Source organism: Ptychodera flava, chromosome 1 (assembly GCF_041260155.1).
Source record: "Ptychodera flava strain L36383 chromosome 1, AS_Pfla_20210202, whole genome shotgun sequence".
In the NCBI taxonomy this organism is placed as follows: domain Eukaryota; kingdom Metazoa; phylum Hemichordata; class Enteropneusta; family Ptychoderidae; genus Ptychodera; species Ptychodera flava.
In genome coordinates this window covers 10154202-10168413 of record NC_091928.1, presented here as the reverse complement: position 1 = coordinate 10168413, position 14212 = coordinate 10154202, and the positions used below count along the sequence as shown (strand labels likewise).

General features: G+C 37.1%; 1 protein-coding gene across 5 annotated transcripts in view; it reads right to left on the bottom strand.

The window, feature by feature from the left end:
• Positions 1 to 14212, bottom strand: part of LOC139129715 (liprin-alpha-1-like) — a 201992-nt gene continuing 187780 nt past the window's right edge. For 2 of the 5 annotated variants that reach the window (XM_070695396.1, XM_070695426.1), the window contains 8 exons: positions 13892 to 14118; positions 10754 to 10856; positions 10094 to 10376; positions 3373 to 3548; positions 2924 to 3021; positions 2135 to 2379; positions 1312 to 1640; positions 1 to 840 (listed from right to left, as the gene is read on the bottom strand). In XM_070695396.1, the coding sequence (XP_070551497.1) occupies positions 1335 to 1640; positions 2135 to 2379; positions 2924 to 3021; positions 3373 to 3548; positions 10094 to 10376; positions 10754 to 10856; positions 13892 to 14118 (1438 nt within the window). In that variant the 3' untranslated portion in view covers positions 1 to 840; positions 1312 to 1334. The remainder of the gene's footprint in view (positions 841 to 1311; positions 1641 to 2134; positions 2380 to 2923; positions 3022 to 3372; positions 3549 to 10093; positions 10377 to 10753; positions 10857 to 13891; positions 14119 to 14212) is intronic. The other 3 variants (XM_070695403.1, XM_070695418.1, XM_070695410.1) reach the window with 2 other exon arrangements.

Sequence of the window (14212 nt, the reverse complement as noted above, 5' to 3'; positions counted from 1 at the left end):
TTTGCACAAATCAGAGTCTCTTTCATAAACTATGCTTTCTTTATCAAATTGTTACTGAATACAGAATACAAACAGAGTGAGACAAAGTGGGACACCAGTTTGTACATGAGAAAATATTTCTCAGCCAATCTCTTTTGCCGTCTTATTAAAATATGCAAATTGAACATGCATTTTGAATCTGTAAGGCTGAATATAATTGGTCAAAGCCCATTGCTTTACTAACTGTAAGCGCAGCACCATTTAACACAAAACAACTGAAGAAGCAAAGAAATCATGAACTTGAACCAAAATTATGAATAAAGCAAAACAAAAAAGAGGCTAACTACTGAGCAAAAAAAAAAGGAACACAGGATAAGCTATTGTCAAGTTTGTTTAAAATTTACTTTGATATTATGCAAATTTCTGAAATTTCTCTCATTAACATCAAAACAAAACCAACGAAAAAATGACAGATAAAGAGAAAATTTTACTGAGGATATCATATCTGTGTTCGATGATTCTAAATAAATAGGGCACAACCAGATTAGAACACCTGATAGATTTTATAAAACAAAATAAAGATTTTTTTTTGCTCCAAGTCAGACATACAGTAAATAGACTGTTTGAGAAACCTGTACCCCAAACCTTTGCAATGGTTCAGTCCAACAAGTGGCCTCATGGACTATTTATAGGGGTGTGTAGACCTTGGACTAATGAAAGCGTGCAGCTGCCATGGACATCAGACAGATATTTTATTTTATTCCCAAATTTTAGTCTGTTGATTCTCTGCATATTTGTAGGTTGTACATTGATTGTAGAAATTTCAAAGTCACAATTTTCTGGAGTTATTCCCAACAGAACCTGGAAAATGAAAGGAAAAGCAAACAGTCATTTTGTAATCATTTTTCAAGAATCCTTACCGATGAATTTCACAATTTTTCAAAAATCTACATTTGATCCGTACAGCCTGGGGGCCAGGAACTGGCTGGTAGAATCACAGATAAGGCAGTGCTGGCATGCTCTTAATCAAAAAATTTTTTGATCAGATCTTGATTTAAGTAAAAATTTACTGGAATTTGCAGTGACTCGGCAAATTTGTATTCACAAAGAGATCATTTGTTGCTTAAACTTACTCATATTTTGTTAAGAATTTCGTTTAGAATTTTGGCATCTAAGATTAACTGAAGAAAGCAATTCCAACAGCAGAGGTAAAACAAATTGTTGTACACACTTTGATTATGTGAATTTAAAAGCAAACCAGCTCCCTTATCAGGTAGCTCAGATGTAAAAAGTGACCCTTAGGTTCAAAGGTCAGGGGTCACACTATCATACCTGAGGTCACAAGTCAGCCATCATCAGCAGGAATATGTTCGAACATTTGGACCATCTGGCGTGGACGTTGATTGTGCTGTGGTTGACTGCTGCGTGTTACCAGCTGGTCTCTGATTGGCCATTTTTGCTATGTGGAGCGGTGACCCCGGCGCCATCCTGCCGGTGTACGGATCTATAGGCATCGGCTCCATCGCCCGTGCAGACGCAGAAAGTCCCATCTGCATTTCAGTCAGGCCCTTAGTGTCTTTTCCTTTGGAACTGCTGCTGTTTACATCCTTGGGTCGGAATTTCTTCCGCCACGAAGGCGTACGTCTAAATTTTCCATCACCCTGTGAAATAATTTGAATGAAATATGACTGAGATGAATTATTGTCCACACACACACAATACTTTTTACTGCCACCTTATGACAACATTTTTTCTTTCCAGTGATCATTGGGCACGAATACCTTTTTATGAAAACTTAATTCTATTTTTTATTTATTTCTGTTGCTTTTGAAACTGTATAGTGACAATTTTTGGCTTATTTGTTCTTGAAGAAACTTCAGTTGTAATTTCATATCATGAAACTGACTATGACACATTTATATCTTTTTGAAATTTCAAAAAATCTCTGAAAAAAAAAATTCAAATAAACAAGCGTCTTCCACACAAAGACAGCAAGATATGAACAATATTGCAGATGGCACATGGACACTAGATTTTCTGGTCATTTAAAAGTTTTAACATAAAACTTATACATCTTTCTATTTGGCAATATCATTGTACATAGTATTACGAAGAAACTACAGTAGTGACTTCACTGACTTGTGTCATAACGTACCTCATCTACCCTGCGATCTGTGCCCAGTGCTAGTAAATTATTAAACTCCCTCTCCAGGATTTGCCGTGCTTGCGTGTTCTGCGTAGGTACTTGTAACGCTAAGGCCAGTGCGTTGTGATCAAAGCTTTCGTCAAGCGCTATAAGAGCTCCGTGGACTCCGCTTTCTTGTAGATTCATTGCATAGTCTCGAAGACCAAGTGAATTCACCCACCTAATTACTCTTTCATTGGACCAAACTATAACATCTGTAAGAGACATTAACATAGTATGAGCTCAGCACACCTGGTGTTTACGTGTTGCAAACAAGCTCATTATACATTTCACTCTCAACCATTTGTGCTGTGAAGTATCAAAGTTATTATCCAATTGGTTGGCTGAATCTTACCGTAAAATGGAATAGTACAAATAGACTCCCTAAGTTGCTGTGAATAGTGACAATCGACCAATCAGACATAACCTTCCAAGCACACCACACATCAGTAGCTGTAAGTTTATCAACTGGGGTGGCAAGGACCGAGGACTATAATTTATGGAAAATATGGTCGGGTACTGGTGCACCTCAAAAATTTGTTTGACTCACTAGCCTATCTCATTTGAATAATAACATACAGCACACCTGGTGGGTAGAAACCGTACAACGTTCAATTTTCAAGCAATTATTTCAGTGTCAACTTCTTCGTAAGGTTCTGAACAAAAGCTGATTCATGAACAACATGGATGGAATAATTTTTCAGCTTTACTCTAATATCAATTCACAAATTTCCAAAGCCTTGATGAAATTTTACTCACCTTTAATTTCTGACATACTTTCTTCCCTTATTCTCTGAAGCTCCTTTTTATCGTAATTTACTCTTTTCAAACTCATAATACCGTACTGAAAACTAGTCCTGTTGTGATAAAAAAACAAAGAAACTTATTAACATTTCTTTTCTGTTACATATGTGCGAGTCATCTTTAATTCTTTTCATAACCAACATGCATTTTTATGCTTTTGGTTCATGATAGGCCATTTTTATGATCATGTGATGATCACATGACAGTAACATGACAAATGAAACCTATGCGAGTGATTGAAACCTTTGGGAGAGTATCTGGCTTTACATTTGTTATTCGAAGACAATTCCTGAAATATCAGTAAACAGTGAATTCTCAGTCAAGTGAAGTTGACTCACTGTTCTGAAGACCTGGTGTAAGTCATGTGACGAGCGCGCACATGACAGTTGCCCTCAGCCACTCACCTATGGAAGCTGTCCACCATTTTGAGCTGGCCTCTGAGATCTTTCTTGGTGAGGTGATCCAACATGCGCGCGTCCACCAGACACTCCATGAAGTAACTTCTATACTGAGGCAGACCCAGCGATAGAAGCCACTCATTACCTATCCACTCGTGGTTCATATCGCCAAATGCTAATGTCTGTTGAAAAAAATTGACAGATGGTGAAATAATTGATAAACAGATGAGTCTTTTTTTCACAGCATTTAAGATTTATCAATTGAGGGCGCTGTGCTCTTTGCACCCTCTCTCTTGATTGACAGATCTTCCTGTTGACTTTTTTCTCTTTGAATGAACAAGGTAACAGCTGCAAAGAAATGGGTATCTACTTGGCAGTACAGAAATACGATGTGAAGAGTCTAGCAGAGCAGAATGTTTCTTTTTGAATTTGTCATGATCCTGACTGGAAATTACAGATTATTTTCATATGACATAAAACTGACGATGCAAAAAACATCGTTGTAGAAAACCTACGCTGATCAATATTTACAACCTGGAAATTAACAACCTTTGAACCCGGCTCGGACAGAAATATCCGATGACGTCATAGAGTACCAGGGGGTCAGGGTGCAAAGGGTTAAAAGGGCATCTATGAGACCGGTTGGCAAAGAGAGAATGGAACATGGGGCCCGGGGGCACCGACGTCCTTTGTGCCTCCTTACTGTTTATTATTTGCCATAAATGTGAAATTTGGCAAAAAGTCAAATTGTTTGGACATAAATGAAAGTTAATATGAAAGTGAATCAAGAATAAGAGATGGAACTCAATAGGATCAACAATATCTAAAACAGGAAACGGTGAACTTATATGATACAGAAGGGGAGAAAATTTAGCCACAAACTATTGTAATATAATGGACAATGGCTAATCTAAACCAAATTACTTAAACTGGATTGTTGGCATTGATTACACATGTATTTAGGGGCAACGTCAAAAGTTCAATGAAGGATAAAAAACTTAATTCTTTTAGTTTGGGGGTGGGGGGGTTTTGACCTAAAAAGTTTCTATCCTACAAATCGATTTAAGGTAAAAATTTTCAGGGGAATGAATATTTTGAAAAAATAGAGCAGAAATGCACACTTTCGTGTTGAATCCAGCGGAGGGAGTTGTTTTAACACAGTGCAGAGCTGCACCTGGCCTAGTTAGTGTAAACAATGCAGGCTGTTGGCTTCTGTTTCACCATAGACGGTAGTTTCTCTACTGTTTCTGGTTGCACTCGGAATTTATTTTTAATTGTATCTTGCTACATTTCTGGTGCATGTGTAGTCCGCCTGAATGGAGCAGTGTGAACTGAGTTGTTACAACTACCAGGACAGATGAGATAGTTTTTATGCCTCTGGAAGGAGAAACCTGGACTTTATTGTTGTTGTTCTTGTTCATTCATTGATAAACTTCAAGTTTGTTGTTAGTATGTTGTATTTACATTGGATGAAACACAAAGTGTGTTCCAAATCTTAAGCCCCACTAGCTGTATCTTTTAGCATTATTTTTATGATTTTACTTTCAAACTAAAATAAGTTTGTGACAATGTAGTCATTTAGGTCTGTGTACACACTGCTGGGGCTATATATGCAATTTTGAACAAGATAAAGATTACACTGCGATTAAATGTTCGCCCAAACATTAAATCACAGCCCCATGCAGAAAAGCTAAAACCCTTGATACTATGCATATCTGCATTTAAATCTTCATATAAACTAAACTGCACAGAGTAGTCCAATGTAATGCATAGGGGTGAATGTTTTCAACTATGACATTGTATGTTCTGATTCCTTTTTAATATTACCAATTTTTGAAAATGCCAGGAAATCAAAATGACCGTTAATAAAATTTTAATTTACATGTCAAATGTTTCTGAAAGGAATGGTTTCCTAATGCAGTAAAAGCTCATATCTCTTCAGAGGGTAGATTTCAGAGAGGAAAGAATAGGTAGATAATTTGACGTCAACAAATTTCAAGAGTTACAGCTAGTGGGGCCTTAACGATGCATTACTTTATTTCGCCCCTAAATTGACTGATCCTTAGCTTCGCTTTACATAGAAAGAGCCTGGCAACAGGTTCAGTATAAGTCAATTAAGTTTCTAGGGGGGGTGGGGGGGGTTTGGGGGGAACTAAGGGAATTAAGTTTTTTATCTACATTGAATTCTTTTGACGTCGCCCCTTATTGTCCCATCAAATAGAAACAATAAATTGGGCCATTGACTAAAAAACATTTGCTTGTTACACTCACCACACTTGTACTTAGTATTTGGAGTGTACACCTATCTACAATACCACAATGATAAAAAGTTTGGACTCTGAAGGTCAACAGTGCATCTTTAATGTATGAGACTAAATAAGCTTACCCCTCAAGTATGTATAGGCCAAAAACAATATTTAATTTTGAATTATGTAGTGCAGGGAAGGACATAGAATATGGTGAAAAGCAAACTAAATATAAACATAGGGCCAAAGTCCCTGAAGCTACAATAGACATGGATACAAAATTAAGTATTTCCTGACTGTATGAAATTATCTCACTTTAATAGGTCATCCTAGGGACTTGTAAACCAAATGTTAAAGCTGTCTGACCAGCGGTTTTGAAAAAACAAGCAACTCAACAGTTGACAGAGCTCTGCTGTGTAATATGTAGAGAATAACCTTTTGTGACACATGTATTGATGAAGAAGGTGGATATCTTTCATTAACATTGTAAGTGAGTTCTGTTGAATAAGTTGAGACTGTATATACTCAGAGAAAGCACACTGAAGAGACAAATGTTTGAAACTTAAGAAGTTCAAGGTCATCAAAAGCATTATAAGGAATCATGTAACTTTCATTGCACTGTTTACACAGATTGCACAATTGCTATAAATAGCACATGAGGAATCTTACAGCCAAGCTTTACCATAAAAACCCTATCACTTTGACCACTCTTGTAATTGACCACTCTATTTTTTCCTCAAAAAGTAATTTATTTTATCCTTACCAAGTCAACCATAAATGGAAATTAGAAAATTCTCTATCTTTATCTCTATTGACTATTTTGAGCAATTTCTTTTAGATAACATACAGGGCACAATAAATGACGGTTCAGAATATGTCAAAGTTGGGATTCAGGAAAGTTGCCTTTACATGTTTTAATCCTCCAAGATGGTAAGCATTTCACTATGAACTGTCAAAAAAGGTTGAACTTTTCTGATAATTCTACATAAAAATTATTTTGGCTTTGATGATTTCCTAATTAATTCAATTATTTAAAATCATATTAATTATTTTTTTCTGGGTGAATTGATAGGGTTTATACAGTACAAGAATTACATACACATGCAAGTCAAATTTTGACCAAAAATGACAAAAAAATTCCTTAAAAATACACATTTGCATATTCATCACAATTTGAACAAATCTAAGTTGGGTTACCCTAGGGACCTGTATACCAAATAACAAAGCTGTCTGACCAGTGGTTATGAAGAAGAAGATTTTTTACCAAAAACACCTTTTTTGGCATTAATTTGCCTATTTTCAACAATATCAAAAAATTAAAAAAAAAAGTTTCTCAAAATCATATTTTTAATCTACACAACAAATATCGAATCAGTAAGTACTGCGGTTCTCAAGATATTTGAGTGGACGGACGCCTCACAAACGGACATACATACATACATACATACATACATACATACATACATACATACATACATACATACAGACTGACGACGGACGCCGGATGGATACCCATCCCAATAGCTTCTATAGACTATAGTCTATAGTAGCTAAAAACTGAATATACAGTTATATGGAAATGTTGTTTTACAGTCATGAGTATCTAGTGTGTGCCGAGAGACAAATATTAAAATTGGACAGTATCATCCTGACCAGAGTTTGTCTGAGTGGTTGTTTCCTTCTGATTTTCTGACACGGTGATAGGTACAAAATATTATGTTATTCACCATAGTTATGCAACATAGCTTGCATTTTGTTCACAGTAGAACTGAGTTTTACATGTAAGATAACTTTCTCATAAACTGTAAATTCTGGCTTGTGGCAGCTCAAACGTCGCAATATATGATATGGAGTGACTTGCACACATATGCAATATGCAGTGACAGTCGATATATTCATAGTAAGAGTCTACTACATTCAAGCATAGTGATGTTGACAACTACATGCATGCCAGTGCACGATTTCAAAGTAGCCAGGAGGAAATTCTAATGGTCTTTTAGTGGAAATATAGGTATTAAACGACAGTGAAACAAACAACATTAGTTATCGTGACCTTGCTAAAGTGCAATCTCGGATCATGTATGATCTGATGATCATGCCAAATTACCATGTCGGATTATGCCGTGATTCTGAAGTGCGCGTAAATCGGTCAACATAAGCAACACAGACTCTCGCCAGTCGCTTGTACTGCTTGGTCTCGCGTAGCTTTCGGTATTTATACAAGCTCGTGCCTTATACAAGGTCGTGCACTCGACCTTGCGCCTTCGGCGCTCGATCGCCTACGTTGGATTACTACCGCAAGTGACTCCGGATCCGGTCAAAAGAAGGCACGAGGACTGTCGACCCGACAGTCTAAAGCACACACTGTCTTCAACAATGATGTCAAAATCAATGCACAACGGTCGAAATTACCCAAAATAAGCAACAGAAAACTTAAAGTTATCGCTGTGTCGAAAGGACAGTACATCAACATAAAACGACGCTAGTTTGTTATGACATGGAGGTAGAAGGACAGAGCGAATTCCCTCGCTCTCACCCAGCTATTACTAACGGGCCGCCGGTGGGATTGCCTCGCTAAAGCAATGGATTCGCCGGTAACGAAGGAGCGTTTCGTGCCAAAAAAATAGTACATGAGAGCAACAAAAATACAATCACTGTGAACTTCATATTTACAAAACATCATCAAATAAACGCTAAAAGCTTCAAAACGTCAAAATTCGCAAAAGACCGAGAAACAAGACGGCGTCGCCCGTCGGTTTGATTTTTCAAAGTCCTTGCCAGGAGCGAGGGTCCTTGCAAAACAACGCTAACTTGTTATATGCGCATGCGCATATTAAGGGGAGACCCATTTGATTTCGGGGGGGGGGGGTATGCAGGAAGTGGGTATGGGAACTTTTTTTGTCAGAGAGACAGCATTTTTTAATTTCAACTGTCACACCTGCCTAAACTTTTTTTATCAAATGGACTAGCAGTGCAATTTTTCAAATTTAAGCCAGTGTTTCACATATCACAGGATGGTTTTATATATTCATTTTACATTCCAACGAATGAAAACAAAATGGAAAGTCTAGTATATATACAACTTTAAATTATAGAACACTTTTTTGGCAAATCAACAGTGATCAGTACTATACCTGCTTTTCTTTATAACAGTCAATTCCTTTTAAGTTCTCAGGAGAGATGTTATCTTTTGTGGTCAGAGAAACAAGGCTCACACATTGTATTTCATTATATTTGTTGTTCCTCAATTTTTCTTTGACAACTTGTAATCTTTCTAACATATTTATGTTGAGAGAATAATATATTGGTTTTTACACTAGTTTATTGACTCCATGTCTTGTGTTTTAAATTTTCACAATGTACAGAAGTCAAATAGTCCCATCTAGATATTGCCTGTACCATGAGATATTGCAACAGAAATCCTGAAATATGATTTCTTGGGTCAGAAAAGGGAAGGAAAACATCGAGTGCACTGAGGTGTAAAGTAGTGAATGCTTATATCATAAGTGCTGGGAAAAAAACAGATGAGAGTTGCTTGTGGTAAAAACATTTGCGCTGCTTATGGCAGCATGCTAGCAAAGTACACATGAGAATGAAGTTTCCAAAATTTTGCTCATTTCAACTGCATTGTGACAATTCCTTTTTTATTTCTGTCTGTTATGAGAATTTTTTTTCTCAAGCCATTACAGGCTTATTTTTTTCTTTATTTCACCTGGTGACAATTTTTTTTCTCAAAATCCTCCATACCCCCCCCCCCGAGAAATCAAGTGGTTCTCCCCTAAGTGAGTCCCTGACCTATGCGGGCCAGTGGATTACTTCCTCTGATATGCCTGCCGGTACCATCATTCTTCAGTCGATCAAAGGCGCCTTTCGTACCAAAAAATACACGACAGCCGTAAAAGTGCATCACTGTCAACTTCATAACTATAGAACATGTTAAAATACACAGCGAAACGTTCACAAAGTAAAAACTGTTCCCAGACCGAGAAACAAGATGGCGTCCGATTCGATTCTTCAACTCAGATTTTGTCCTAGAGTTGTGCGCATGCGCAGACGTAGCTTTAACGAAAGCGAGTCAAAATCAAGTAATATAAAATAAAAATGGATAAAAATATTGTTTAAAAATAATACAAGGCATGTATCACCAAATTTTGAACATTTCTGACGGCATTTCAACTATACGAACACCAATGCCAAATATCACAATAATCAAATCAGTGGTTTTGAGGAAAAATTGAAAATAGTGGTTTTCACAAAAAAGCTAAAAAAGTGACTTTAAAATGATTCAATCAAAAAAGAAAAAAGACCGTTTGAGATACATGCCAAAGTGACCACCAGACCAAATTTCAGAAAAAGTTACTGAAGCGTTTCTGAGATACCTGCGTCCACAGCCTACGGCCCACTGTATGCAACAACAGAGGCCGCGTCATCACATTAGTACTTTGGCCAAAGGCCCAAAGGACTAAAAATGAAGTACTCACTGTTCTGGTCGTTGGTGGCGCTGATGGGCTTGTCAGGCTCACCATCTCTTGTATGGCCAGTCGCAACTTCAACCTGTGAAGTGGGTTACTGATGCCGATCTCACGCTGGATTTCCTGATCTGATAATGCTGACATTATGGCGCCACTCTTGACGTTGGCCCGGCAAGCGGCTACGTACCAGGCAGGCATGCCTACCCACAATTCCAACCACGCAACGACAGTTGGACCATTCCATAATGCAAAGGGGGTTTTTGCTTTCATCGCTTCCTCCAGAAGTTCATGTCTGTAAACAGGTTTGACATTACCAGTATAAGAAGTTTATTTTTTAATTATAAATACGCAGCCGATAGAGATAATAAATGGCCAAACAGCCATTTTCTACACTTATAGACAGGAGTCTCCTCTTCATGCTGAAGTCTAAATACTTTACTCGTTGCTGGAACAAGTACTTGGTTTAATTTCAATGAACACGATGCTTCATTTTGGAGATTTGTGAAACTACAACGTTGAAAACTTCATTCTCCTCGACACTCAAAATCAATGAGCATACCTGATAAATTTCAAAAATTTTATCTAAAATTGTGTAATTTCACTGACTGTCATGATGATGATAAACAATTACATTGGTATGATTTTTTTCTTCACAAAATTTCAACTCACTTTTTCTTTTTCCTCCTATCAAACTCTCTCTGTGTTCCACCAGGTACCAACGAAAGGCCCATACTGATTGACTCCTGCGACCCAATGTCACTGTCAAATGACACTGTTTGGATGATGGGAAGAAGAGGTAAGTCACAGAATGTGGTAAAAATTCTTGTTAGTCAGAGTACAGTATGTTGTGGGCATGGGGTAAGAGCTGCTGGGTGCAAAAAAGGTTCACTAGGGAGTCCACTTGGCAATTTGTGGGTGAATCTTATTGGCTGGTGCATGATAACACATGCAAATTATTAATGCCCCTTAGGTTGGTGATAAAAAAATCTAATGTACTTAAGAACTTCATCTGGCTTGGCCCCTGAAAGAAAAATCTCTCAAAAATAGAGAAATTGAAAGTTAGTTGTGAACTATCAAATGTCTTTGTGTTCTTCAATCTGAGAGTGGAAGACATTTTAGTTTCATGTTGTGAGATGTAGAACTATGAGACCTAAACTTAGAAATAAGTTTTCGGTCAATTGTTTGTTTATAGTTTACCATAGAGAATGCAGTGTCTTAGCAAAAAATAAGTACTTCATATAAAATATACATTTCTAATTGTGATGCTTATGACTTCCAAGATGTCATTATTTTGAAAAAATATATGGCAAAATTATCACATTAAAATTGACACCTTGTAAAACTTCTAGAAACAAATTTATGCATTAAAAATCAGTTAACAAGACCTGCAAGAGGAAAAATTTATCTTCTTCATGCATGGATGATGAACAATATTTGAACTGTGCAAATCATAAAAATGGATATAAAAATAAAAAATAAATAAAAAAACATATGAGTGTAGAACTTGTGAAATAAATGAAAAATATAGTTTCTGCAGCCGCGCATCATGGGAAGATATGCCCACATCTCGTATTATCATGCTTATATTGATTTCCCAAAAATGGAACACAAAAAAAAAAATGAATTGTGAAATTAAAAACAAAACATCACGCAGCAAGAAAGCAGACAGAGAAAGATCAGACTTGATGCAAAAAATTTTGGAGTGAGAAGAAATGATTTTGGAAATGATCATTCTCACTGCCTCTATTTCACTGTGGGAGTTCAAAACATGCAAATAAAATTCTCAACATACACAATGGCTGTATGGAATCATCATTAGAAAATGGAGTGTTAAAGTTCAGGTGAAATTTAATGCTGCTGAGATGTTTTCTCTTATTTATCTATTTGACAGAGCAGGTAGAAAATCAAAGTGGATAGTGATACTGGCATAATTTACTGTTGGTTTAATATTCATGAAGCTGAAGGGTCCAATTCCACACACGACTCCCTTGTTCATGTCTCTGTTTTGAGTGACTCCCTAGCTCATGTCTATTTTTACACAGGACTCCCTAGTTCATGTCAAATTTTACATGATTCCCTAGTTCACTAAAACTGAACTGACAAGCAAGTGCCATGATTGTAACCTTAAAATTCTTCACAAAATATCTAATTGATACATTTTCTGATATCCTGCTTTCCTTGTGAATCAAACACAAAGATTGATGATAAATATGAGCCATACCAATGGGCAAATGCGCAATTCTTGTTATTGTACCTCCAATCTTCAGAAGTTTGGCTTTCCACTTACTACTGCAGAATATCACAGTGACTTTACTTGTTTTATCATGATGTGATTACAAGTATGTAAAATGGTTTCTCTCTTTAAAGTTGGAAACAAAATGCATACATGTATTGCTTTACTGTTTGATTTAGCATTTTTTCCAGAGTTATAGCAGAAAGCAAAATGATTTCACATGAAGTCACATGAATATTGGGGGGGGGGTTCAAATAATCATTTTGTATTCCTGTTACCAAGGAAACCACCCATATTTGTGCCTGAAGAAACTACAACAACATTTCGTGTTTGCTGAAACTAGTATACCTGCTGTATCTGTTCTCAAGAAATGGATACAATGGAAGCTTGCCGAATCACTTCCCACTTTGATTTCCCTGAAATAATACCATCTCATGCTATTTGGCATGCAAACTCAAAAAGAGGCAGTGAGAAAGAAGACAGAAAAATAACCAAAAACTCTACAACGTGTTGAAAAATTAAAGCAGGAAAAAAACATACATGCCTGGTTGAAAGTAAAGAAATGAGAACATTAGTAGTAAAAGATGTCTCTAAGTTCATTATCAGATAAAAATAGAAGCAATGAGAGATTGTATTGAATTGGTTAATGTCACAGCTGGAAGGGAGAGAGGTCAGGCCAGGTCATGGGTTACTCCCTAGTTGTCATGGAAACAGTCATGGGTGCAACAGTGGTAAGAAAGGTGAGGGCGCCCAAAATGAAATGGAAATGATAAAGAGGGCTGGGGGTTCAGTTGAAAATATTTTGTCATCTTGTGATGCAAGGTGGGGTCCTTATCCGGACAGTGACAATGAAACAAAGTCATGAATGGGGAAACATAAATTGGAAGACGGTGGCTGGACTAAAATGTCCATGACAAGGTTCATTTTAAATGATATCTCTGAACTTTGGAAAACACAGGGACAGTTTATGTCGAAATTAAGATATGTTGGTCAACATAGTATGAACTAGAGACAGTAAGAACATGCGTTTTTCATTTTTAGAAACATAACAATAATGATTCTTGATTTAATCATTTTTTCTAGTTCCTGTGTGGTTGGTGCAGATTTTCAAATGAGGAAGACACGGTTTGGTGGCGGGAGAGGAGAATTTATGGACCTGGCTTACAGTTTAAAGGGAAAAGTGAATGAATACAGGAAAGGGAAGTAGAGGAGAAAGTCGGAATATTAGCTTACTATGGGATATCAGGATACAGAAGGACGGCAGCAATTTCTGCAGTAGGTTCAAAGGTCATCAATTTACAAAGGATTAAGCTAGTTTCTGAAAAGAAATTAATTCAACTAAAGGCTTTTTTTGAGTTACACTTGGAAAGAAACTACTCATCTTAACATGTTAAGGAGTAAAGTATCAGTGAGGCATAAAATAAGAAGCTTTATGTTATGTTGCAGTGCATTATGGGTTATGAGTCTCCTGCAGCAAACACACAGGTAAACTAGTCTGCATATCATTTTTCTCTGAATATTCATACAGCACATTTGCATGTCATGAATATTCATATCCCAGCTGAGGCACATACCTGGTAAATTGTCTCTGCTTCCGTCTCTGCCGCTTTCTTTGCTCTTCTCTTTCTTACCGAATAACCTACCTAGCGACCCTTTGAAGCCCTGGCGTTTTTTCTGCTGCTGCTGTAGCTGCAGCTGTTGCTGTTGGTGATGCTGCTGCTGCTGTCTGTGGAGAGAGTCTTGGCTGCTGTTTGTGCTGCTGTGTGGGCTGGGCGTGCTCTGGGAGCTGTCGAGCGACCCCCTGCAGAGAGTCCAAGTAGAACATGACCTTTAACCTCACAGCTTCATAATCTTAAAGAGTGCACCATCTTCAACGCATGATAATCAACCACAAG